This window comes from Micromys minutus (genome assembly GCF_963924665.1).
Source record: "Micromys minutus genome assembly, chromosome: 1".
NCBI lineage: Eukaryota > Metazoa > Chordata > Mammalia > Rodentia > Muridae > Micromys > Micromys minutus.
The window spans coordinates 77,845,013-77,870,484 of record NC_137969.1 but is presented as its reverse complement, the minus strand read 5'-3'; the positions used below and the strand labels follow the sequence as shown (position 1 = coordinate 77,870,484).

The 25,472-nt window shown below is 39.8% G+C and overlaps 1 protein-coding gene across 2 annotated transcripts in view; it reads right to left on the bottom strand.

Annotated features, from left to right (window-relative positions):
• Positions 1 to 8,813: 8,813 nt before the first annotated feature.
• The window catches only part of PRRX1 (paired related homeobox 1), a 66,771-nt gene continuing 50,112 nt past the window's right edge, over positions 8,814 to 25,472 (bottom strand). Inside the window, exons 2-5 of one of the 2 annotated variants that reach the window (XM_080917362.1) lie at positions 25,147 to 25,322; positions 21,207 to 21,388; positions 17,503 to 17,574; positions 11,895 to 12,030 (exon numbers count right to left, since the gene is read on the bottom strand). In XM_080917362.1, coding sequence (XP_080773488.1) covers positions 17,520 to 17,574; positions 21,207 to 21,388; positions 25,147 to 25,322 — 413 coding nt within the window. In that variant the 3' untranslated portion in view covers positions 11,895 to 12,030; positions 17,503 to 17,519. Of the gene's footprint in view, positions 12,031 to 17,502; positions 17,575 to 21,206; positions 21,389 to 25,146; positions 25,323 to 25,472 lie in introns of both variants that reach the window. The other variant, XM_080917361.1, reaches the window with a different exon arrangement.

The window sequence follows — 25,472 nt, the reverse complement described above, 5'->3', positions numbered from 1 at the left end:
GCAGTCCCTCAAACTGCAAACTGAAGGAGAGAAGGGGGCAAGCATATAACAGGACAGGTATTAGGAACCAGACACCTGCACCCCACTCCTGGAACCCATGATTTCTAAACAGGAACCTAGCCTTACAGGTTGTTATAAAGAAAGAATAATCATCACAGAGTGAGATGGTCCGTTTATTTCATATTTCTTTTGAATTTTCCTTGACCATTTCCTTTGTTCAAAATCTATTCCTCCTCAGGAGTCGGCTTGGCCCCCTTCTTGCAGCCTGGGGCAGGGCACAGTGGTACCCGTGCCACTGCCAGTGCGGTGTGCTGTCATCAAGCACAATGCAGTTCTTCACCAGGGTCTTGGTTCCGACCAGCTCATTACTGGATACATTGTAGACAACATCAACGATCCTTGTTTTTGAGTACAACACTCAGAGCCCCAGGCAACGCTCCGCACTTCCAATCTCAGTGCACTGACTCATTGCCTCGAACTCGGATTGTGTTTTTCGGCGAGGACCAATCGTAGCGTTGGCAGCAGGCCGTCCCAACTCATACGTCCACTTCTTTTCTCTTACCCCCGTCTTACAGCGCTTGTGCCAGTTGTCCTGGGAGATATCCATCGCTAGGCGCTGGCTGGAAAGAGGAAGCGCAAAGCTTCAATGGTCCGGTTTCTAAAACGCCTCTGACGGATTTTTAAAGATTCATTGCAAAGGGGCTCTTGAAATAAAGAATTCCTCAGTGTCGCCATTGAACTATCCCAGCTGCCAGCCTTTCATAGTGCTGTACCCCCTCAGGATTGGCTACACAGTTTGCAAACCCTGGTGAAAACGGAAAATATGGAACCACTTGTTTAAAACGTATTCCGAATTTCAAGAAGGTGACAGCTGAGCATTAAAGGCAGCCTGGGGTCCTCGGAGCATGGGGCCACGTTTGGCTGCACAGGTCTGCTTGCCTTACTCATCTAGACAAGATGCTTGCCCTCCAGCCTTAGTTAGAGAATTTGGTGCAACGGCTTTTTACAATTTCCAAAAAGTGTAGTCCAGCAGTTAAAGATGCGAGGTGGCGCGCAGACAGACATTTGTTTAGTGTCGTTCTTGTGTACCAATGTGTTATGATATGTGTAATGGTTATGTAAATGTGCCTTGGGGACATAAAATCTGCACATCAATCAATAATTTCATGTTTATTATTGTTTGGGACAAGGCTAAGTAACAAAATAAGCCAAATTAAAGAAAATATTAAGTAAATAAAAGTCCAGGTGGTCGGCAGATGTTGCACAAAGTTCAAGATGGTACTTGAATGACTTGAGGATTGGAAACACTGAGGGTACCGGGTGTCCTGATGACCTTGACTGTTGGGTAGGATCCTCGGGCACACTGCCCTCTCGTTTTCTGTCCTAGCTGACCCATTTCCATGTTTTCCCCATTTAGTAAGTAGGAGTTTGACTTGAAGGAAGGAAGAAGGCCCAGTTTAAAACAAACCTGGAAAGTCTGTTAAGTCTAAAACTTTACCCTCTCTCCGTAGCATACACTCCTGGTCCTGTTCTGTAGACTAGAGAGACTTGTCGGCCTAGGCAGAGCGCTTGTAATGGGCATAGAGCTGTTCGTAGGCACCTTGGTGGACTTCAACATTCTGTGTGATAATTATCGATGCAGGTATTTAACGTTGCTTGTTTGATAAATACTATTTACCGATTAACCCCAGTTACTATTCTTCCCAAAATTACACATGGGCACATAAAATTTAGTAGATATTATTCATGGTTATTCTTTGCATTGGTATGTTGTATTTATTAAGAGTGTATTGAATGGTGTAAGTAGTATAAAGATGGACCTTTGTCTATCGGCACTTTTGTTAAATATTCGTATTTTCCACTTTGTAATAGTCTCAGGAGCCTCAGTGGCCTAGTCTAACTCCCCTGATTTCTAAGCTCAAAATATTTTCATCCTCCTTTGCTTGTTCACTGAACACGAGGGTTTGGGTGTCTAGAATGGTGATTCTCCCTAAATTCTCCCAGGACTAACTAGTGTGGCTTCATAGAGAAAGATGTTAATCTTAGGGATTTAGACAACAAGACATCAGAACTTCTGGGAACTCTTAAGAATTTTATATCTTAGGTTACCCTTAGTGTACTTTTGACCTTCTGCATACTCTCGGCTCATTATTATAGGTGTCCAAATGGTGTAAGTGTTATAAAATATTTGTTTAATAAATTCATGAATAATAATGTAAGTAGTAAATATGGCTCGGTATCACTAAAAGAACTATAGCCTTTAACTAATGTACAGACACTGGAAAACACCAGAGAACATTATTTAGTTTACTGAAAGACTCCAGTAGTCATATCATCTAATATGGATAGCAACAGAACAGATAATCACATGCTGCTGTGAACGATTTAAGGGTAACTTTTGCTTCCAAACTCTGATATTTCTTGAGACACTACCCAGAGAACATGACACAGTGTCTGATTACGCTTACTAGGATTGAATCTATTTACAAGAATGACTCAGTATGAGCTGCACACAGGGCCATGGACACACATCGGGACCATGGTAGCAGCTACGGGCAGGGCTGGCATTATGATCCTTTCTCGCTGTGTTTCTTCTCATCCTCCTGCCCAGGTAGCTAAAGTGCCAGTCTCAAACTCTTACATAATTATTTCCTGAGAATCCTCTAACTTGGCAATGTCTCTTTGTTAAGTTTAATTTTCTCCGGAGAATTTGTTTGGGATTCAGAAGTGGAAAAAAAATCAGATTCTTTTTTTTTTAAGTGTTGGAAAGAAAAACCCACAGGGATACATTATCTAAAACAGACAGCACTGTGGGCTCATGGGCATTTGGGTGGAGCAGTTAGGTCAAATGATTTGTTTTCCAAGAAAGAGGAAGGCAACAATTAAATAAGGTTTTGAAGAGCACCCTCTTCTTTTAAACTAAAGAGCACTTGAAAGCTCATAGTAGATAATGAGCATTTTACATCGAATTAAAATGCGTCCGGACCCTAGAAGGAATTCTTACCAGGAGATAATTGCAAGTTGCACATTCAGAGTGTCTGTGGCTGTCAGGTTATTGCTGAATGCAGGCCCTCACAAACAAGCAGGAAGCTGCCCGACGTGTCCTCTCCGGACCAAACGGACATGTGTTTCTCATTTAAACATTGCATTGCCCCAACTGAAAACAAATCAGCTGTGTCCTTGGGATCTTAAGGATCCCAAGGTTGGGATTTATTCCTGGACAAGCCTGAGGAAAACATTACCCTAATGGATGAAATATGTTTATACGAAAGACTTCTGAAACGTGTTGAACTAGCTTTGCCTAACTCAAGTTCCCCTACCGTGGAAAGAGTGAAAATACAGAGAAGACTGGCATCTGCCTAGCTTTGTCTTCATGTGAGGGGTGATGTGTAAACCTTACTTTGGTTTAGATAAGCATCAAAAGTAGTCACTGTCTCTAAGATTCACACACAACCCGCATCTACCTTCACCAGAGTGGTCTACCAATGCTAACCTGGGCTATATATAGCAACTGAACACCATTTCCGGTTACCACGGGTCAAAGGCCTCAATCAGTTCAGTATTATTTCCTTAAGATAGCTTTCCTGATTTTTCAATGCTCTCCATGGCCAGCGAGAACATTGGTTCTAGGAAGATTATTGGCCTTTCTATGTTTAAAATAATGGTCTCCTCAGGTCGGTGAGCCTGCTATGGAGGAATTTTGGCTTCTTTTTGACGGTTTTTAACCCTGATAGAGCACAGGAAATAAGGAAAAGAGATTTATTTTCCTTGGCAAAATGGGAGGATGCTTGGTTTAGCAATCTGAAGGCTTTTGAAGAGTTCAAGCTGAGCGGCACACTGTAAAGCCACTGTAAGAGCTCTGTGGGTCAGATGCTCTAGTATAATTAGGGACCAGCATCACTGCTGATATTCTTGGTTCTGTGTGCTAGGACAGCCCAGCGAGCAGAATAGTTAACTTCTCCTTTTCCCTTTTCCTTTCCTTTTTGCTCTTCTGTTTGTTTTTTTTTTTTTTTAATTAAAAAATTTAAAAATTCAAAGAAGTTTGCAAAGGCAAAGTCTATGGTGTACCCACAGGACAGCACTGTTAGGGTGACCAAAAGCTGGTGACTTGTTCATGCTGGTGTGCCGTCTCCCTGGCTGTGAGACTAGTGTGAAGGGGAGATTAGATGGATTTAAATTCAGAACAAAATGTAGACATTATCACATTGTCTGTCACATTTGTGAGATTCCATCTACCCGGAGAGGAGCCAATAAGTGATTCCTATCTTGGGCTTTGTCCCTACTAACAAGCAGCCTTGTATCTGTCAGTAGAGTGATTTTAGTAGAATAACTTGAGAGGTTAATCTGTGGTTTTATCTTCTGGATTTCATATTTCATAGTATGAGGTCTCTCTTTTAACTTTTTAATCTTGTGAGCAAGTTCAGCTTTTCTCATAATCATCATTTTGGAACACAGCACGAGATCTTATTTGACTAGATAAATTCACAGTGGTATGAAATTTAAGCAAATTGTATCATATTGGGTAGTTATTGCTGTTTGCAATTTATACCAGCATTATCGGCCTCCAATAAGAGATTGTGTTTAGCTTTCAAGAAATACCAAAATGAACTTATGAACAAATTCACCAAGATAGACATAAGTACCTATCAATGATCACCATTACCTATATTCAGACCTTAGTCAATATCCTTCAGCCTTGAAGTAAAGTTACTTATATGTTAATCGCTGAAGACAGACAAATTTTACTTTTGGTAAGACTTTCCAGTTGTTTGGATTAACCAATGTATGCCCAGAGCTAATATTTAAAAGATAACTTTCCATTAGCAAAATTTATAAGGATAATATTCTTATTTGTCTAACTTTTTTTAAACAAAAATTAAATTTCTCATTTGGTGCTTCACTTTACCATTAATCGAGTTACTTATGTTATTAACAATTCCTAGCCATTGTGGCTTTTCAAAAGCCTGAAGTGATACCAGACACCAGGCTTTTGGACAGAAAAATTAGCATATTTAATCTTTATTGTCTATTTTATTGCATTTAGAATCACCTAAAAGATGAACATCTGGACACACCTGTCAGTGTATTTTCAGAGAGGTTTAACTGAGGAGAGTAGATACACCTGAATATGGGCTGCACCATTCCATGAGCTAGAGTCCTGACTCGAGTAGTGGTGGGAAGAATAGAGAAGAGAGGAGAGAGGAGAGGAGAGAGAAGGAGAGAGGAGAGGAGAGGGAAGGGGAGGGGAGGGGAAGGGAGGAGAGGAGAGGAGAGGAGAGGAGAGGAGAGGAGAGGAGAGGGAAGGGGAGGGCAGGGGAGGGGAGGGGAGGGGAGGGCAGGGGAGGGGAGGGGAGGGGAAGGGAGGAGAGGAGAGGGGAGGAGAGGAGAGGGGAGGAAAGGAGAGAAAAGAGAAGAGAAGGGGACTCATTTCTCTCTTGTTCATGACTGTGGATACAATGTGTCAAACCTCTTCAGTCCCCCTTCACTGTGCCTTTCTCACTATAATGGGATGTACCTTTTAACTGTGAAACAGAGAAAAATCTTTCTCAGAGTCTTATAGGTTTTTGTTTTAGAAAGACACTCTAATACAGGAAGTGCAAAACTGCATGGTCTGCCTTTCATCTGTGCCCCTGCTTTTACCCAAAGTGAGCCTGGGCATGCATGACTGACATGTGACCTTCCTAGCAACCCATCAATCAAGCAAAACTGGAGAAGCCTATGCTAGTCCTGAAAAGTGGGATCTAGACCTAGGCTCAGACTCCCTGTGAGCAACCTCAGCTAGCCCTGAAAAATATTTGCATGTTCATGTCTCCCCAGGAATAGTGTGATGCAACCACAATATTGTTAAATTTTGGTTCTACATATGAAAGGAGATGCGTAATATTTGTGTTTGTTCTTTCTCCTTACCGACTCTTGTACTCCCTTTCTTTTTCTACTATTCCCCCTTTTATAACATTATGCCATATGTACATATATACACATATAATATATATGTAGATTAAATATACACATCTCTATATAGATATATATGTAGACATATATCTATATACATGCATAATTATGTATATGTATATATACATATATATGTGTACACACATACATATGAGTCTAGACTCCAGATTGCTGGAATATAGACCAGAAAGGGAGACACCTTTGGAGACTTTTAAGTGCTTGTGAAAACACTCCAAGAAAATAAGAGTCCTGTCACCTCAGTTTCTCCAAAATGCAAAATTGTTCTTAGAATGAATCTTTGTGTTACTCCCAGGCATAGCAGATAGAAATGAGTTTACTTCAGATTACCCATTATTGCTTGGTGTTGGTATTCAATTAAATGTTAAATTATCTTTTATGTGCCTTTCTGTAAATACATGATTTTTGCCACAAGAAATTTTCCTTGTGACTGTAGATACCTTAAACTTTACTCATGGGACCTTTCTTAACCCTCAGAGTGTAAATTGCCTGGAATTCTGAATAAAGTTGATTATTGCATGAGACTTGGTCCAGTTCATTCTCCCAAGTCCTATGCCTCTAGAGTGGTGACACATGTTAGAAGAGAAAGCATGCATCTTCCTAAAAATGACATTCATCCTTCATTGAAGTTAGGTAAAACTCCAATCTGTACATTTTGTATCTTTAAAACACGCTCAACTATTGGAGCCCAGGCTGACTCCTTGTCTTGGTTACTGTAAATTCTATGTTACTATAGTTTACAGGGACGTTCTTTTAGTTTTCTTCAGAGCCTCCATATTGATCTCCGTCCTCTCCACCAAGGATTTTCATCAGCAATTGTCACCCTTCTTTTTTTCTTTGTCACTGAGAGAAAATGGTACTTCCATGTGATTTCTATGTGTTTTCCTGATGGTCACGAACTAAGACCTCAGATAATAAGTAGGCTTGATTTTTGGAACAGATTCTTAGAATTAGAGCTCCATAGACCTCTTCCTGAATGTAGCAATTGAAATTCTTCAAAGCACAAAATTCACCCACATGTTGAAACTACTTCCAAAAGTCATTTATTAAAATTAATTATTTGCTCCAGGGCATTTTCTCATCTTGAAGAAAAGCATTCACATTTGTATGCCAAATTGTCATTTTAAACTACCGATTGTGCCCCTGACCTTGATGCTCAGACCTACTTTTGTGTATTTGCTTACTGAGAGCCTCCCTTTGGAATGGCAGGTTCAACTATATAGCAAAAACTGCAGCCATCTTTCCCTGTGACTGGACCTCACTTTTGTCGACTTAGAGGAGTTTTATAAATGATTTTCTCTCTGAATCACCAGGATTCAGTTTATGTTGTCTTCAGCTTCCACCCTAGTGATTGTTTCCTGGAGGATGCTCCCTGGCTACCATTCGTTTTTAAATCCTCATAGGTCTGCTCTACGATCCTGTGTTCACACTGCACTATGTCTGCTCTACTTTCCTGTGTTCACACTGCTCTATGTCTGCTCTACCTTCCTGTGTTCACACTGCTCTATGTCTGCTCTACCTTCCTGTGTTTACACTGCTCTATGTCTGCTCTACCTTCCTGTGTTCACACTGCTCTATGTCTTCTCTACCTTCCTGTTTTTACACTGCTCTAAGTCTTCTCTACCTTCCTGTGTTCACACTGCTCTATGTCTTCTCTACCTTCCTGTGTTCACACTGCTCTATATCTGATCTACCTTCCTGTGCTCACACTGTTCTATGTCTTCTCTACCTTCCTGTGCTCACACTGCTTTATGTCAGTTCTACCTTCCTGTGTTCACACTGCTCTATGTCTGCTCTACCTTCCTGTGTTCACACTGCTCTATGTCTGCTCTACCTTTCTGTGTTCACACTGTTATATATCTGATCTACTTTCCTGAGTTCACACTAATCTATGTCTGCTATATCTTTCTGTGTTCACACTGCTCTATGTCAGTTCTACCTTCCTGTGTTCATACTGCTCTATGTCTTCTCTACCTTCCTGTGTTTATACTGCTCTATGTCTGCTCTACCTTCCTGTGTTCACACTGCTCATGTCAGTTCTAACTTCCTGTGTTCACACTGCTCTATGTCTGCTCTACCTTCCTGTGTTCACACTGTTCTATGTCTGCTCTACTTTCCTGTGTTCACACTGCTCTTTGTCTTCTCTACCTTCCTGTGTTCACACTGCTCTATGTCTACTCTACCTTCCTGTGTTCACACTGCTCTGTCTTCTCTACCTTCCTGTGTTCACACTGCTTTATGTCAGTTCTACCTTCCTGTGTTCACACTGCTCTATATCTGATCTACAATGTGTTTCATGATGTTTTTATTCTCTTTTGTCACCCACCCACACTGTACAATGGTTACTTAAAGTGCCTCCTTTAGATGTCATTAAAACAAAGGGTTGTGTCTTATATACAGACTATTTGTCAACATGAAACTAGAACTGTAGATGCTAAAAGCATTGGTAAATTGTTGAATTTTCATCAGAAGTTCCGTCCTGACCTTCACATTATACAAACAGAAATTCCTTCTTCCTCCCACTATTTTTGATTTTGAAGAAAAAATAGATTATTTTCCTCTTATTAAAAAACTTGTTTCTCACAATGTGGCTTTTCTAATCTTTTTACTCTTACCCACCCATACTGTGCACAATGATTGTTTAAAATGCTTCATTTTTATATTAAAACCAAGAGTTGTATATTGCACTTGGATAAATTACATTGCTTATAAGTCTTCTTACTATCATGTTTCTCAATGTCATCTTCAATTTAAGCAGCTCTGCCTTTTGGAAGTTGAAAGTGAAAATAACTGTCTGAGTCCAACATATCATAACAAAAGACATTGTATTATTAGTCTTTCATTTTATTGAAAAGAAATCATTTCTATTCTAACACAGACAATGTATATTTTACATCATAAAGCAAGATATAATTTACATATTACATTTTTATGAGATCTTTATTACCATTTATCATTCCCTTTCTTTGTAATTGGGTCATTACTTCTGGTTTAATTTAACCTGCCAAATACTCTACTAATTGGCCTCTTGTTCAGGAAGGGGTTGTGGACATTAATAGCCCTAATGCCTTCATCTGGATGTATTGACAGAGAGCAGTCTTGAGTCTGGCACTGAAACATTCCTCTGGTAACAAACTTACAAGGTAGATATCTAATCCTCCTCCAAATTCCTGGTTAAATATATATTCTTTTAAAAGTGTATCATAAGTGAACAAAACTGAGTGTTAGTGTTTCAGGTACATCCCCCGGGTAAGTGCTCAGGTAAAGATGTTGTGCTATGGGTCTACCAGCTGCAGGCATTCTTATGACCAATTAACAAGGATTATTATACAAAATTCCAAGAAACTGCTTGTACAAAGCATCAGATACAACCTCCCACTTCCTCATTTGAGTTTATGGGTTTAGGTTGGGTTGATGTCCACTGGAAATGGATGTCAGGATGAAGGTTTCAAATGACTTCAAACAACTGTCTTCCAAGATTCTGCTTTTCTTATAAAAACCTTTTCATTCATAATTTCTTTTCCTTGCCTATAATCCAAATCTTTTAGCTATTCTCTGCAAACTCTACATTCCCAAAGTTTACCAGTCTCTTGAACCTGTACTCACAAATCAAAGAAAGTTTTTACAATAAGTATGTATTATTCTTTTGCAACTTGATAACACACAGCATCAATGGGACAAATACATGAATAGAGAGACACCTTATAAACAAGTAATGTGCATTAAGCCAGACCACATTAACTATTCTGAAAGAAATGTTTTAATAGTACTTGTTGAGACGGAATAACTTCATGAGATTAAAATACGCAAGATGATCTTTCTTCTTATTATTGAACAAAGTACAATAGAACTTGAAATATATTTTCAGATGAATGTCCATTATACTGAAGAAAAAAATCACCATTAGCTCAACCAGATATGCCAAGAGAAGTACAAGTGTGTGCTAAAAGTGAATATTATATCCCAAATACTTTGCCTGTCATTCATATTGCAAATTTGACATATTTGGCCAAAATCAGTCTGAAGGCTTTTATTCACTGAGAACTATGATTATTAAAACCAAGCTTTTGATGAAAATATAAGTTAAAAAACATCTCTATACTTTGTACCTTAAATTATTCTTTGGTCAAATGATGTGATTGTTGAGATATTTGAAAATATAAACCTATTTATTATTTCCAAATACAAGGTTATATTTATGTACAGCCAGATACCCTTTCCTTACTAGAAAATGAAACTTCCAGATACCTTGTTAGTCCATGAATACTGTATGCTCTTAATGTCCCTTTCCTTCCACGGCTACAAAGTGCTGGACAAAGAACAAGAAAGGAAGGAAGAAAAGAAGAAAGAAAGGAAGGAAGGAAGGAAGGAAGAAGGAGGAGGAAGGAAAGGAGAGAGGGAGGAAGGGGGATAACAAATGAATGTAGCCTCACAAAAATCCTGTGAGGTAGGAATTATTAAACCATTTTTAAACAGGTAAACTAGACACAGCATTGTAACATGGTTTGGTCAAGTCCACCAGGAAAGTTGCCAAAGCATAGCTGGGAACAAAGAGAAACAAAGAAATACCAGCTCTGCCTCCCACCCTATGTACGAAACCTCATTTCAAAACCACTAAAATGTAAAAATATAATTGTACTATTTTTTAAATTTAGACAAAGCTTTAAGTATTTTACTTAAACATATTACTTGTCTTTCCTATTCCTATGGAGAGAAGAAAGGTACTTCCCCCTCCCCCTATCTTCCTGTGATACGTCAGAGGATACAGACTTTCCACTAGAGTTCAGGGTCCAAACTCAAGGTCAATTTTATAACATCAAGTGATTCCTAATTCCATTAAAGCCCTATTCTAAAAATGAAAGTGCTTCTCAAACAGCTTCCTAGCCAATTTCTCTTTGATCTTAATGAGAATTTTGTATGGGACATGAAAAACAGCATGATGCCTCTTTAATGTATCATTACTGTGTAAATAAGGACCATGGTTATGGTGGAGAGTTTGCCTTTATAGTGTTTGAGAAACTGCAAATCCAAGCTTTCAGTATTTTATATATAATATATATAAATATGTACAGCATATATATGTATATTTTAAAGTGTGCATCTGACCACCCCTAAGGCACCAAAGAGATATAGACTATGCCTTTCATAATCCAGGATTTTTTCCCTACAAAATTATTTTGCCATCTTTAAAGCTGGAAGTATTTCTTATATCAAAAAACGAGTGGCAGCAATTGTTCAAAACCACGAGGACCTTTAGCTTAGGATGGTTTATTACTTGGGTTGGGTGAGGAGTGAGGTTGATGGTGACATCATAACCTAAAGCTTAGAGCTTAGAGTTCACCAGGCATGGTCAACCACATTGATCAGACAATTCAGTGACCAGTACATGTGTACATTTATTTTTTCTGTAGCTGATAGAAAAACCTTACCATGACTAACATAGGCACAATAATACAGATTCTTCAGAAAGGCTTTGGATTTTCAGAATCTCCTAGAGAGACTTGAAAGGAGACAAAATAAGGCACTGAAGTCAAACAAGTTACTGAGAAGTGTTCTTTCATATATATATATATATATATGAATCTTTGGCTGCTGCATATTTTTTTATTCTCACAAAATTATAGGAATGGGTGGGATGAGCCTAACAGAAGAAGCCTGGAGTATACTTAGCAAAGCATGAATAGAAGGAAAAAAAATACACACACAAAAGCAAATGGTGATGGTATCCAAGAGGAAGAAGAAACATTTGTTAACTAATTTTCACTTTGTTCCTCTCCTGCTTTCCTCCGCCATGGTCCCAATATTTTAGTTCTGGCTTTGTTTGTTTGCTTTAATTTTTCCGGCGGATGAAGAAATGACAGAACAGGACAGGAGTCTTATGGTATTTGACTTCTTCTTAGGCCTGTTTAATTTTTTTTTCCTCAGTTGACTGTTGGCACCTGGTTCCTCTGTAAACTATATTCCTTGGCCTTCAGTCTCAGGTTGGCAATGCTGTTGGCCATGTTGATGCCCTGTGCAGGGCTATTGTTGGCACATGTGGCAGAATAAGAAGCCATGGCGCTGTAGGGACAAAGGAGAGAGCAGGGAGAACCAGACATTAGTTTCACAAAGCTGCAAGACCATGCCCTGGGTGGATGTAATCTCAGGACAGGGGCAGGCAGGGCAGTGGGTGGAGAGAGGACCTCTGGGGTCGCTTACAGCCCCCCTGTTTTCAATTAGTTTAAGGTCCTTAAAAAGGGTGGTCATCTTTTTGCAGGGCATGGGGAAGCAGAGGAGACTGAGATAGGGTAGGGGAAGGTATTTGCTGTGTCAGATACAGTGAGTAATGATTTCTTTCAGGAGTAAGAGGAGACTGCTTGTGTCAAACAGCAGAAGTATCATCAGCTCAAACACAGTCTAATCTTTCCTACCAATACCAGACAGCGAGTGAAACCAGCGGAGGAGAACAGAAGCATTCAACAGAAGGGAAAAAGAATTCTGCTTCTTCATTTTAGGAAGCTGACCTGGACTCCAATGCATTTTAAACAATCAATAATACTGTAAGAAATGATGTGCTTTTAGAATCGCTTAAACAATCCACCCTATTCCTCTGGCATGGTGATTCATTGGATGATAAGAACAAGCATTGCCAAGTCAAGGTTTTCCTACTAAGGGGTTTCGACTTTTATAAAGTCTCAAAGGTATTTGACTAGCACACATCACCTTTGGGTAGAGCCACTTTGGAAATGTTTAAAATTTCAAAATAGACTTCCCAAGTTACAGTTTTACCATTCTTGATCTGAGATGTAACTGTTTCTCGCTGTTGTGTTGTTGAGAGAAACATGAAGCTAAATTTTATTGTCATAAACTATAATTAAGACATATGCAAGAAAACTCATTACTACTGGGGTTCCATTTATTGTATTCATGAATCTCCTTTAAAGGAAAAATGGTGTGTAGGTGTGGGTTAAATAATCCCTATATATGAAATAGTTAAAAGAAAACTTTTGAAGTATATAGAATGCTTCTAGCTGTTTCTAAGATTAGTAAAATTTCTTTCAACAGAGAGCCAGGATGGGACTTATAAATGGAATGGCATATGTGTTTCTGCTGCCTGCATTCCAATGGGATTCTGTCAGTCACGCTGGTGTTTGTGGTTCTGGGATCAGATGACAAGATCAGAAAGAAGAATAATTAACACTAGAGAGACTAGATTCTTAATATTTATCTGGGACAGCCTAGAGTCAAGGATAGAGTTAAGACCCATGGCAGTCTATTTCCACTCAGAGTCTAGCATTTACCAAAGGGGGAAAATGAGTTAAAGAAATATACTGAATATCAGTTCTCTTAATCCTTCTACAAAACAAATCCATTCAAAGCTTTATTGCATGCATATAAGGGGTTGTGAGGATAAAGTCAACATTACAGCAGCAGAAGAATACAGACTCAGGATTACAAAGACTTATTCACTTAGATTTTATTTTTCTGGCTGTTACCCTTATTTATCATTTCTGGGCAGCTGGTTTTAAGCCTCCCTCCCCCAGACAAGCTTCTCCTGTCATGTCTTCCATTTTACTTTATTCACTTCTTCCACTTTTAATTTATGACTTGTTAAGTAGCTATCACTGTCCTCTACCATCTGCATGGGTCACTACATCTGCTTTTTTTTCCACTATATCTTCGGGTAGTCCTGACACTACATCCAGCACACATTTGGTGTTCAATAAACCATCTACTAAGTAAACAGTCATAGCCAGATATGGGATGATTAAACTGACTTGTGCTCAGTGTCTCTGAGGTCTATAACCCCATTGTAGTGATTTTGAAAAATAATTCATTTATTCTGTGAGAACTAGTGCTTTCTATAAAATGAGTTCTCTTAAGGGAAGAAACAAAGCCAGAAGGATGCAATATACAAGAGCATTGTCACTGCATATTCTTGGATCAAGAAAACATTGTTTCACAATAAAAAAATGCATGAATACATTAAGGCTTAATAAAACAAACATTTTCTTTATCACTGTCCATTCATGAGGCAGAAGAGTCCCCAGTTAAGGCAGGCTTGAATTATGAGTAAATGACAAGAGTAACCCACTAAGATAGGACAACAGCCAGATAGATATCATTTGCTTTCTAGATGAATTACATACTTCTATCTAACATCTTACAGGAACTCAAAGCAAATGTCAAATTTATAGTTCAAATCATTCTAGGATATACTAAACATTCAAAAATTTAGTAGTGAAGAAAAAGAAAGAACCAGATTCGGAGAATGTACCTAAATCATAGATTATTATAAAATAAAATTAGCCTTTCTAAACCAAGTTTCTGTGAGAATATCAAGGTCCACAGCTATTAGCAATTTAAACAAATGGTGTGGAAGTTGGCATTAGGACATGTCTCTGTTATTTGTTAAAGGCTGGGAAAGAATTAAATGTCTTTTGAATATACAAGGCTAAAACTTCACGAGAGAAGAAAAATGGCCAGTGGTAAACTATAGATTGTTATGGAGTAATTTTGTGGTTACTTAGCCCAGGTTTCTAAGAAAGCTATTACTCATTCTTTGAGATTCTGGGCATCAAGTTTCTACTTAATAGACATCCACCTTTTCTTTAATAGCTGTAAGTATTCCATTTCCTCAGTGGAAGGAGGGATTTGAACTTTTGAGAGCATGTGTTAATTTTCTGAAGTTGTTACTATTTTTTCAAATTGTCTACTACAGTATTGATATCAATTCTGTCTATAGTTCATAATTTTGGCTATAGTAGTTTCATAGTCTCCTATCTACCTTGTCAAATGCTGTAGCTAGAGTAGTTACAATGGTAACACATCTCTTAGAAATACTGTGTTTTTATCTAATTAGGTTGACAGAAAATAAGAAGGATTGATTCATCTTTCTCACTCAAAACCAAATGAATAGGAGTTAGAATAGTATTTGCAGAGGAGATTGGAGATTTACCAAGGCATTTGAGTGGTAGCCTGAACATGGGTGACAGAGAATGGTGTCTTTTCCCCTTGTGTATCCCTGCTGAGATGACTGCACCATTCCAGCAGTGGCTCTGGGGCAAAGTTATATGGAGTCCCTAAGAGAGCAGTTTACATTAAGGAATGAAGTCCACACTTCCATCGGAGGTTTGGTAAGTGATGCCCCTTTCGCTTGATAAACACTTAAGAAAGTCATGAACGTTCAATGATTGTGCTACCGTATTGTAGCACTCAGTAGCTGAATATGAAGGTTATAAAGAACAGACACCATCTCTATTCCCTACCTCTTAATAAATATTCAAGATGGTCCCACAAGTCAAACTTTTAATGACATTTTATATACTTCCTTCAGGGTATTTGGCATGGGTCTACTTTGACAGCCCAAGCTAAATGTGAGATATAGGCAAGCCACCAGCAGCTTTCTGACATACCCAGGACAAAAATGACTCATTACCAGTCAGAAAAGAAATAATTAACTACTGGTGTGTTACTGGATAACTAACTGGGTGGCTAAAGAGTTGCTTAGTCATGCTTTAAACATGGCATTGGAAGATGGAAGGCTTGCTTGAGTGACAACAGATGCAGGATAGCCTTGGAAGGCTGCCAACCTGCGAGACTGTTCATGACCACCTGTTTTCCATGTCATGGAAACTTCTGCTTTAGGAAACAAAAGAGCCCTAAGATCTCTTTCTACCGGAGGGACACCGACACAGCTAACTGATTTCAACCAATTCATGGGCCAATTCAGCCAATGTAAAATTACTTGTTGCTACATAGAATGAAGCTTCTTAGAGTTGAGGGAGAAAAAGAGAGAGTGGAAGAGAGAGACAGAGAACCAGGGAGTCAGAAAGAGAGAGAGAGAGAAAGAGAGAGAGAGAGAGAGAGAGAGAGAGAGAGAGAGAGAGAGAGAGAGAACCACCAAGAGCCTGGTGAACAAACAGACATTTTTATGCTTAGTTTCCCACTGATTAAGACTCTTCTTATGCTTGTATGCAGGGAACTCATCTGAGCAGAGTCCTGGGACCAAGGTTTAAAAAGTTAGCTAATGCTCCACTTGTATTGAATTTTTAACAAAGGTCTTTGTAACCGAGAAGCTGCATTGCCAAATAAAGCACATGGAGACATTAGGGATGCAAGGAAACACTTGTCTTCCCTCTGCTGACTCATCAAGTCTGCAGTGGGACTTCACAGAGCTGACACATTTCTGGAAGCATGAAGTTTTCCCTCTTCCTTATTTGGAGATTCCAAGCAGATGCAGCCCAGCAGAATGCTAACCCTACTAGCAGGGTTAGGTGGTTGTTTCCTCAGGAGACAATTCATTTATGACCAATTCAACTCTCTCTGAATGGTGGTTTTTAAAAAAACTGAAGGAAAATAATCGCCAATAGCATGTAACTATAGCAAACACTCTCAATGATTTTCTTTCTAATCACCCACAGAGTCTGTCCTATAAATCACAAAACAATTGAGGAGAAAAACATAGTGTCTGACTCGGTCTTTAATGTTATTTTTCCTTTAGTCTTTTTGAGCCAATGATGACAAGCAGCTTTAAGAATCATCCTAAAGATGATTGTGGTGCCTGAGAAGCATGTGATGGTCCTTAGCATCCAGGTTTCAACCCCCTCTGAATTGTTTCTCACAGGCTCTGCTTTGCAGTTTCCTGGACCCTGAAATACCGAGGTTGGAGGCTGTCTCTTTGGTTTGTTGTCTTGCCAATGCAGGAACAGTGGAGCTATCCTTGTTCAATCTAATTAAATTTCAGTCTTCTTGGGGAAACGTACTTCTAAGAAGAGTTCTTATAAATCCTTTGGAGGTGTGCTTGTGTAACTTAAATCACCATTTCTTGCTTCTAATTGAAACACAGAAGCTGAGTTTTGAAATAAACACTTGGCTTCTCTAAGTGGACATGTGGGACCATGTTTCTTTGGTGAGGCTTTGGTTTTCCTCGCTTGTTTTGTGATCCCTCTATAATGTTTAACTTCTCTTTCTAGAAACATCTTTCTACTGTTGCCAGATCTTTTGTGTTTCTCCCTTCTCAGTACTGGATATATCATATTGTTTATCCCTGGGTTTCAAACTCCCTTTTGAGACATACAATAGGGTGGATATATCTAGATCTACTTTTAAATACTAAGTTGCAAGTTAAATCAACTATAATATTGGCAACAAAAAAAAAAAGTAATAACATAATCAGACCCCTGGCTCATACTCCCACATCTAAAGCCACCCCAGTCAAATTCTGTAAATGTGACCCCCCATGAGAATGACTTCATTGAACAACAGCGAGATGCAGAATCCCAGTCTCACTCTAGACTTTAATGGATCAAAATCTTCATATGTCCAGTCTAGTTATCCCTGAACATAACTGTGTCTGAGGTAGAATGATTTATCCTCTTATACTTTCTTACCTGGCCATGCTTTCTTACATTTCTGACTTCTAATTTCCCATGTGGAGACCCTGCACTGCTTACATTTCTAGGATGCCACGCCTTGTTTTTTTTAAAAAACCCTAATTTCCCTTTATGCCCTACCCCCAAAAGCCACCCTCCTCCCCATCTGACAAGTTACCTTTTCAGTGTCTTCCGTTAGAATCCGTTATGAAGCCCCTCGTGTAAACAACATCTTGGGAGGGACGAAGATCTATTTTTGAAAGTGTGAAAGGGAGAAATGAGCCAAATGCGTTGAGCAGATGTCAGCAGCACCATGACCAAGACCAACCGAGGGGAGGGACACTGTACAAGTGTAATTGGCCTCTCTTGCCCTTGCCACTAGTCAAGTCCAGCCCTCCCTCTACAAATGGCACTCCTGACCAGAACAACAGAGCCAAGCCTTTCACTGTCTACCTCCTGTAGTAACAACAAAGTCTGGGTAAGGTTCTGTTGGCTACTTCATCTCAGAGAATAGTATAGAATGTGGTTGATTGTTGCTACCCATGACGGATAACAGTGTAAGGTTAGTGAGTCTTGATCATTTTACTTTTGTGTGCATTTCCATTTTCCTAAGTCACTTAAAGAAGATTATTCTCACCTAAGAAGTGAATTAATGTCCCCAAAGAAGGCTGCTTCAATAAGTTACAGTTAAATTAATAACAACCTCTGCCAGGAAAGTGAGTCTCATGTTAAGAAGTACATTGCTTCCTCTAGTACCTTGGCTGCCTGTCTGATGTCATCACCTAATGTGCTCAAGAGAATTAAGGATGTCATCATGGTGAGCTATAATTAGAGTGAACCAAATGTCCTAGTTTGCCTGGGACACTCTTGGTTTATACCCTTTGTCCTAATGTAATAATTATTGTCATTCCAAAACCTTTCCCAGTCCAAATGATATAACTGTCATTTGATCTCTACACTCAATAGCAAAGACATCCACCAAGGAGGAGGGTACTTTCCAGCCTATGATTCTGACTATTGGCAAATAGCTGCTTTTATGACTTGGTTTTTTGTTCTTCTGAGACAAACTATGGAAGCCAGAAAACCATTCTCTCTGGCAAAAGTCTACTCTCTGTCCCTGGGCTTCACGATCTAACCACATTTGCCATCACCCTAAGATGCCAAACCCCAAAATGCAGACTTCAGCTCTAGACAGGCTTTGCTGGTCAAGAAAGAGTGCTTGAAGGGAGAAAGAGAATTTAGATAGTTTTCCAATCTTATATGATTTGTTTTTTCCAATGTCAAATTTAAATATACTAGGCTGATCATGCCGCCCAATGTGTTCGGTAGAAACCTGACCCAGTAGTACTGTTTTAACTCTGCTTGCTGAAGACTTAAACCAGGGGAAGTGACCAGTCTCCTCTTGTTTTGAACCAGGGCAAGGGTATCACACAGGAGGGTCTAAAGGTTGACCAAGGGAAAAGCCTTGCAATGAATATCTCATGTGAGGTACTAGCCTGACATAATGGTACCGACAGAAATAGCCAGGCCTGTTATCTCCTTTGCTTGTCATCATTTCTTGAGGTTTGTTTTATATTTCCTCAACAACAGTTATGTGTCCTAGCAAGTTTCAAAATGTAAAATCATACAGAAATATCGCCAAGTAACAGATTAGCTTTTGACACTTTCGGAAAATAATGAAATTATAAACACTTCAGTTAACAATAGGTCAAAGAAACATATCAATGATTAAAGTGTTGCCTTAAACTTTTGCTTCCTTACTTATATTGGATGTTAATTTATTCTTCATACAACTATAAAAAATTAGCTTCTATATTGCTTCAATTGACTTTTTTACAAGCCTTGTATGTAAGAGAAATGAACGCATTCCACGAAATGAGTATAAAGTACTAAGTTAGACAGTCTTAAACAACAAAAGAGCATAATACAAACTAAAATGTACACTAAGACTATTCCTATATAAAATAATGAACTCTGATCATAAAATGAACTAACTAGGTACATCAAGATGGTGAGATTATGAGTGGATTTTCAAAATATATGTAGAAAATCTTTTTTTTTTAATTAAAATAGAATATTTCCCAAAAAGGCACACCAAATCCCCATGTTACTAGCTTCTGTTAGAAGTCCACACTTGGGCATGTCTCTTTGGTTCAGATTGCCTAACTTGATGCTAGTTTAGGAAGGATTTCATCTCCATTTGTGTAGTATGCTATGTTAAGCTCCATGGGTAAGGACCACATGGCAGCCATCTGAATTGTTAATAGCTGGGGTAAAAATCCCAAAGAAGACATAAACAGAAAAAGGAGCAATACTTCCTGGTTGGAACCAGATTTAAACCAGAGATCTTAATGCACCAGACTTTGACCTACACCCATATTCCAAGTTGATCACTGAATCCATGGACTACCAATAGTTGTAGGGGAAACAGCCTTCCACTTATTTAAAATATTATAGGCTATGCTATTCCACAATAGTCTCCAAATGTGTTTTTAGTAGGTTCTACAGAAGAAGCATCTACATTCTAAATAGGTAATATAGACATGATGGCAAAGGTTGACCAGTGGAGACCCAGAACACACACAGGCCCCTCCCATTCCTCTAGATACGGATACCTATCATTGAGATCAGCACTGCTTCAGGTTAAGTTCACGAGGGATGTATATAGAACTTCCAAATGCATTTATGACATTTTTCCAAAGAGCTCACTTGAACCTGAATGAGCATTTAGATGAGGCATTGGAATGTAATGGTACCTATCAAGTGTGGCAAAGTACTGGTGTTTCACAAATGTGGCATTTCACATCTTTATCTGGGTCCAAGTCCCTGTAACCAGTTTTAAATTCTTCCTTGGGTCAAGAATTAACTTTAAAAAGATAAACAAAATGTCATTCAATAGAAAAGTGAACACCTGTATAGTTCTCCCAGGAAGAATATATAGCCTTGACTTGGGTTTTTCCAAGGTTTAAAGAAAGGCATACTAGCCTGATTCTAGGTCAAGGAACCCTAGATGCGCTTACATCAACTTGTGCTTTCTGAAAAGCATACTGAATAGAAAGATTCCAAATAGGGATTGAAATGGTTCTCTATTGTTTCCTGCTTCAGTCGCTTCCTTTTTAATACACAAGTTTGGTCTATCCCTTTTTCCCCCCTATTTAAAGCATACCACAGCACCTGGGAGGGATGGGGAGAGAGGGAGGGAGGGAGGGAGAGAGAGAGAGAGAGAGAGAGAGAGAGAGATGAGAAGTACAAATGGAGGAGGAGTTTCCGGGGATCTTAAGAAAGCCTCAGCCACTAACAAAGTCATGAAAATGGCTAAAGTGAGCCTCTCTGCTGCTGAACATTCCTCCTTCTTTCCTGTCTCACTCCTCTCTCTGTCTCTCTCTCTCCCTCCATCCCTGCCTCACTTCTTCTCCCTCCCACCCTTTCTCCTTTCCTCTTCATTCACAATCAGATTTATTGTGAGGAGTGCCTTTAGTCCTACACTTGGAACATTACACATTGATTCCCTCCTTGGCTGTAACACAGCAAATGTGTCTTAAACGGGATACTTTTGTTCCGGAATGGTTCCAAGAAGGCCATCGGGCACAGTTTACAAAGGATCTGTTCGTTTATATTCTTTCCCAGTTTTTCAACCGTGGCAAGAATTCCTGAGTCCGGGAGGAGATTGCTGATGGCTGCCCCTCTCTCTTCTGCCCCAAACCCTGCTCCTGGGGCAACTAGCAATCTCCTGGGGAAATGTGGAAATACCAGCAAGTTGAATGTCTCTGAAGAGGTTAACCGAGTAAGGAATGTCAGCCAGCTGCAAAAGCAGCCGTGAGAGTGGTGGATGGCTGAGAAGCATGTGGAAGTGGAGCAAGAGAGAGTGGGCCAGTCATTCACCTGTACGGAGAGGCCGTCCCCCAGGAGAGATAGTCGGTGGGTCTGGGAGCAGGACGAGGTACGATGGGTTGTTCCACGGCAGCCACGTCTCCTGAGTAGGACTTGAGGAGAGACGCGTTTTTATTGGCCAGCATGGCTCGCTCATTCCTGCGGAACTTGGCTCTTCGGTTCTGAAACCACACCTGAAATATTGTTGGGAAGGAAGAAAGATGTCAAGAGGAAGAGGAAGAACAAGCAAAAATAGGTTACAAGAAGGAAATTTTGGTTGATTTTACTATATAATGCCTCCCCAAGAAAGAAACAGGATGGGTCTAGATATCTTCCTAAAAGAAAAGAGAAAAAAAACCCTGCAGTGTTAATCCTTTCCTCATGGGCAGTGAGTTTTAGAGTTAAACCTCTGTATCTGTGTAATACTTCAGGAGTTGTGCTTAGCACATGCCAGGCCAAGCAAAAGAAGATCATGAGATGCTTGTAATTAAGAATCCAGAGATGGGAATCTATGCACATTCCACGTGGCAACAAAATGTCGGTTATAAGCCCCGTTGTAATTAAGTCCAATAAAATTAGAATTTCCTTAGATGTGGGCAATGGATACAATGGGATTTCTAAGAGCATTTTAAAGATTCATCAAATATTTCATCTGCTTTCATCGCATTTATTATTTAAAGAAACCCCTCTATCTCTCCCACACCTTCTGGCAAGGATTAAGAAGAAACTTATTCATAGAAAAGGTGCAAGAAAAACCACGGAGGAAGAGGAGATGCAACAAAAGCAAAGGAACCACAAAGAGTGCTCCAGTGAACTGGCAACCCCGTGGGAACCCAAGACTCGGGGAGGAGAGCTGTTCAGAGGCGTCCCTCTTCCCTCAAGGGTGCGTCTGTACACCAGCTCCTGCCTATGAGATCCCAGCACTTCTACCCTACTGAACCAGGCAGGGAAACGTATTTACATTCAATGAAAGAACTCTCAGGCAGGAAGGAAAAGACAAACAAACAAACCAGGCATTAACCCTGAGAATTCAATTGGAGGACTTTTATTTGTACATCTCAAGGAATGCACGTAGCCTGGCAGAATTGATCCCAGGACTATAACCCACATTTGGACTATTCCTAGTTAGCATGATAATTCTGTATGTTAGGTTTTATCATTTCTACATTAAAGTTGAGGATATATGTCCAGTGAGATACAATCCTGATATTCAAGTAAATAGTAACAGCATTTAGTTTTACTTAAGGATATTCAACCCATGACCATACAATCGAATCAGACTGCAATATAATTTTATTCATTCATTATATTCATTAAAGAATGCTCTATGGAGCACTCGCTAGAGTGTGGGCCTTGGAGGAAGAGATGAAGAGGATTTACTGACTGCAGTTCAAAGTTTGTTAAAACCTGATGTGCACGTACATCTGAGTAATGGAAACTAAATAGTTTGGTTAAGTTGTAGAAAGGATGACAGTGTGTGGGAATAAATTGCTCTAGGGGACAACATTTACCTAAAATGCCTTGTGAATGTTGCCCCCCCAATAGAGTTATGTAGCGTGCAGGATGTGAATGGAAATCAATAAAGGTAGTTTCTCACATCTCCTCCCTTCCTGCCCAGTCCCCAGCTCTTTCATACGTGATAATATGTTGCTGTTAGAGTACCACTTTAAATGTAAATTTAACCAGTGCCTTACTTGGTGCCCTCTGCCGCCTTTCTACTGAAAAAATGAAAATTTCTTAACACAGAAAAACAAAAGCACTGTTCAAGAATTAGCTCTCTGCTGATCATAAAGCCCACACTACTTTTTAGTGTATTTTAGGCTCAGAGGACTCCCCCAAAACAGTAGATGAGCGTCCACCACATACAGTGACGCCAGACATTCACTCTATCTGTAGTAAACCTTCTCTCTGTCCCGGTTTCAAACCCAAGATTTCATTGTAACCCCACTTCCTCTGTGAAGTGTTGTAGTGAAAGGTATATGACACTAAGGTCTAAAAGAATTGGATAAAAATGCCAACTGTACATGATACCCTTAATAAGTGGGCCAGTGCCTTATTTATCTCCAACAAATCAAATTAAGTCAAAAAGTCCCCAGTAGCTCAATAGGCATTTGAGGAAAGGAGGAGAAATGTATTTTTCCAAGATGAATAAAAAGTTTTTCCACACAGTACTTTAGCATACAGTGAGGGGACTTGACCCCACAGGTTACTAGTACATGCCATGCTAAGACAAATGCCCTGAATATAGAGTCCCAGAGCTCAGCAATGGGTTTGGTCTGGGAAAGCCTACGAGCTTAAGGAGAAATAACAACACCACAGAGGAGCAATTCCGTGTCACTCAAGCAGAAAACATTCATAGCAATAGAGGCGTTGGTTAGCAGTGTAGTGGGAAAGGAAGAGATGTATGATAGGCCTAGGTGATGCATAGATGGCAATTTCCTGTGTCTCCCACCAAGTGTGTATGCATGTATGTGTGTGCATATGGATGTAACATGTATGCACATGCATGACATTCAAGTACTGAAATCGGACAAGATTTATCTCCCAACTCAAAAAGCTACCCTTCTGCATTTTTAAAACAACTTTCACCATTGCGATGTTTCCTTTTTAAAATTCAGAGCACTACAGCAAAATGCTGCTGTAGGATGCCAGGGGATACTGGTTTATTTGATTTAATATTTTATATACAATTTATTTGACCATATTTTCCCTTCCTCCAGTTCCTCCCAGATCCTCTCTACCTTCTTACTTATTTAAGTTTATAAGTTTATATTCTCTCTCTCTCTCTCCCTCTCTCTCTAAAAGTTAAAAACAAAAACAAAATATCAAAAGAAAAAAGAAACACTCAGACTAAGAGCATGTTTTGTGCTTTTCTTCTTCATTTCATTGTTTCTTTTGTGTGGTTGAGATAGGGAAATAGGAGACATAACAGGTTAGGAAGGAGGAAAGTGCTCATCGCTGTGTGTGAAAAGCAGCCTGGGGTGGTGTCTATGCTGAGGATACAGTCCTATGGGGGTGGTGTGTATGCTGAGAACACAGCCCTATGGGGGTGGTGTGTATGCTGTGTATACAGTCCTATGAGGGTGGTGTGTATGCTGAGGATACAGTCCTATGGGAGTGGTGTGTATGCTGAGGATACAGTCCTATGGGGTGGTGTGTATGCTGAAGATACAATCCTATGAGGATAGTGGGTTGGCACCACAGATGTTATGTTGCTACTGGGCATTATCTGAGCCCTGACAGCTGACACCAAGGTGTATCCTCAACATTCTGTTTCCATTTCCCTGGGGCCACAGAAGGGGTCTAAATGGCTTTCCTTGCATCTTCTCTTTTCCTTTTCCTTGTCTCTTGGGGTAGAACTTGGAGGAGATGCCCATGTCCCAGGTGGAGAATCTTTATACTCTTTGACTGAAAGAACCACCATGACTCTACCCTCCCCTTCTCTGTCTTATTTCCTAAAGATATTGGAGACTATAAGATATTATCTTGTTTATGTGTGCTCTTAGCTTTTCAATATCCATCCCCAGCCCTTACCACCATTCATAATCATGAGTACTGAGAACAAAGTACTAGGAGGTTTGTACATTCTCCCAAGCTGTCGAGGAAAGCTCAGGTGAGGAAGGGGCCATATCTACAGCCACTCTAGGATTTAAATTGAAAGCTGGGAGTGCAGAGGCTAGTTTATAGAATACTATATAGAGAGTTTACAACAGCCTTTCCTTCCCTACAGCACATCCCATCCTTCCTAAAGGCATTCCACTTGGCTTTCCAAAATACCATTCTACCCAAAGAAGCACAGTAAAGATACGAAGGCTGCTCTTACACTTTGTTTTCATAACCCTTATCAATATCAGCTCCAACCCCAAACCTATATTTGTATCCATAAACAATGTTCAGAGATGTGTCACTGTGGTGGGGAGGCTTGGTGCCTGCCACTCAAAGTGTGAGTTACCTGCACTCTGGCCTCAGTGAGGTTCACCCGACGGGCAAGATCTTCTCGTACAAAAGCATCCGGGTAATGTGTCCTCTCGAAGACACGCTCCAAGGCCTGCAGCTGGCTGCTATTGAAGGTTGTTCTGTTTCTCCGTTGCTTTCTCTTCTTCTTCTCCTCAGAGTTCAACTGATCATCTGGAATGAAGTTGGTGATAAGGAAAGAAGGTCACTCTCGAGGTCGCAGGTGGCCCGTATTTACTGCCATCTACAGTGAGAGATTACTTCTTTTGTTCTCATTTTTAGCAAAGTTCTGCAGTCACATGCCATTTTTCTCATACAGTGTCA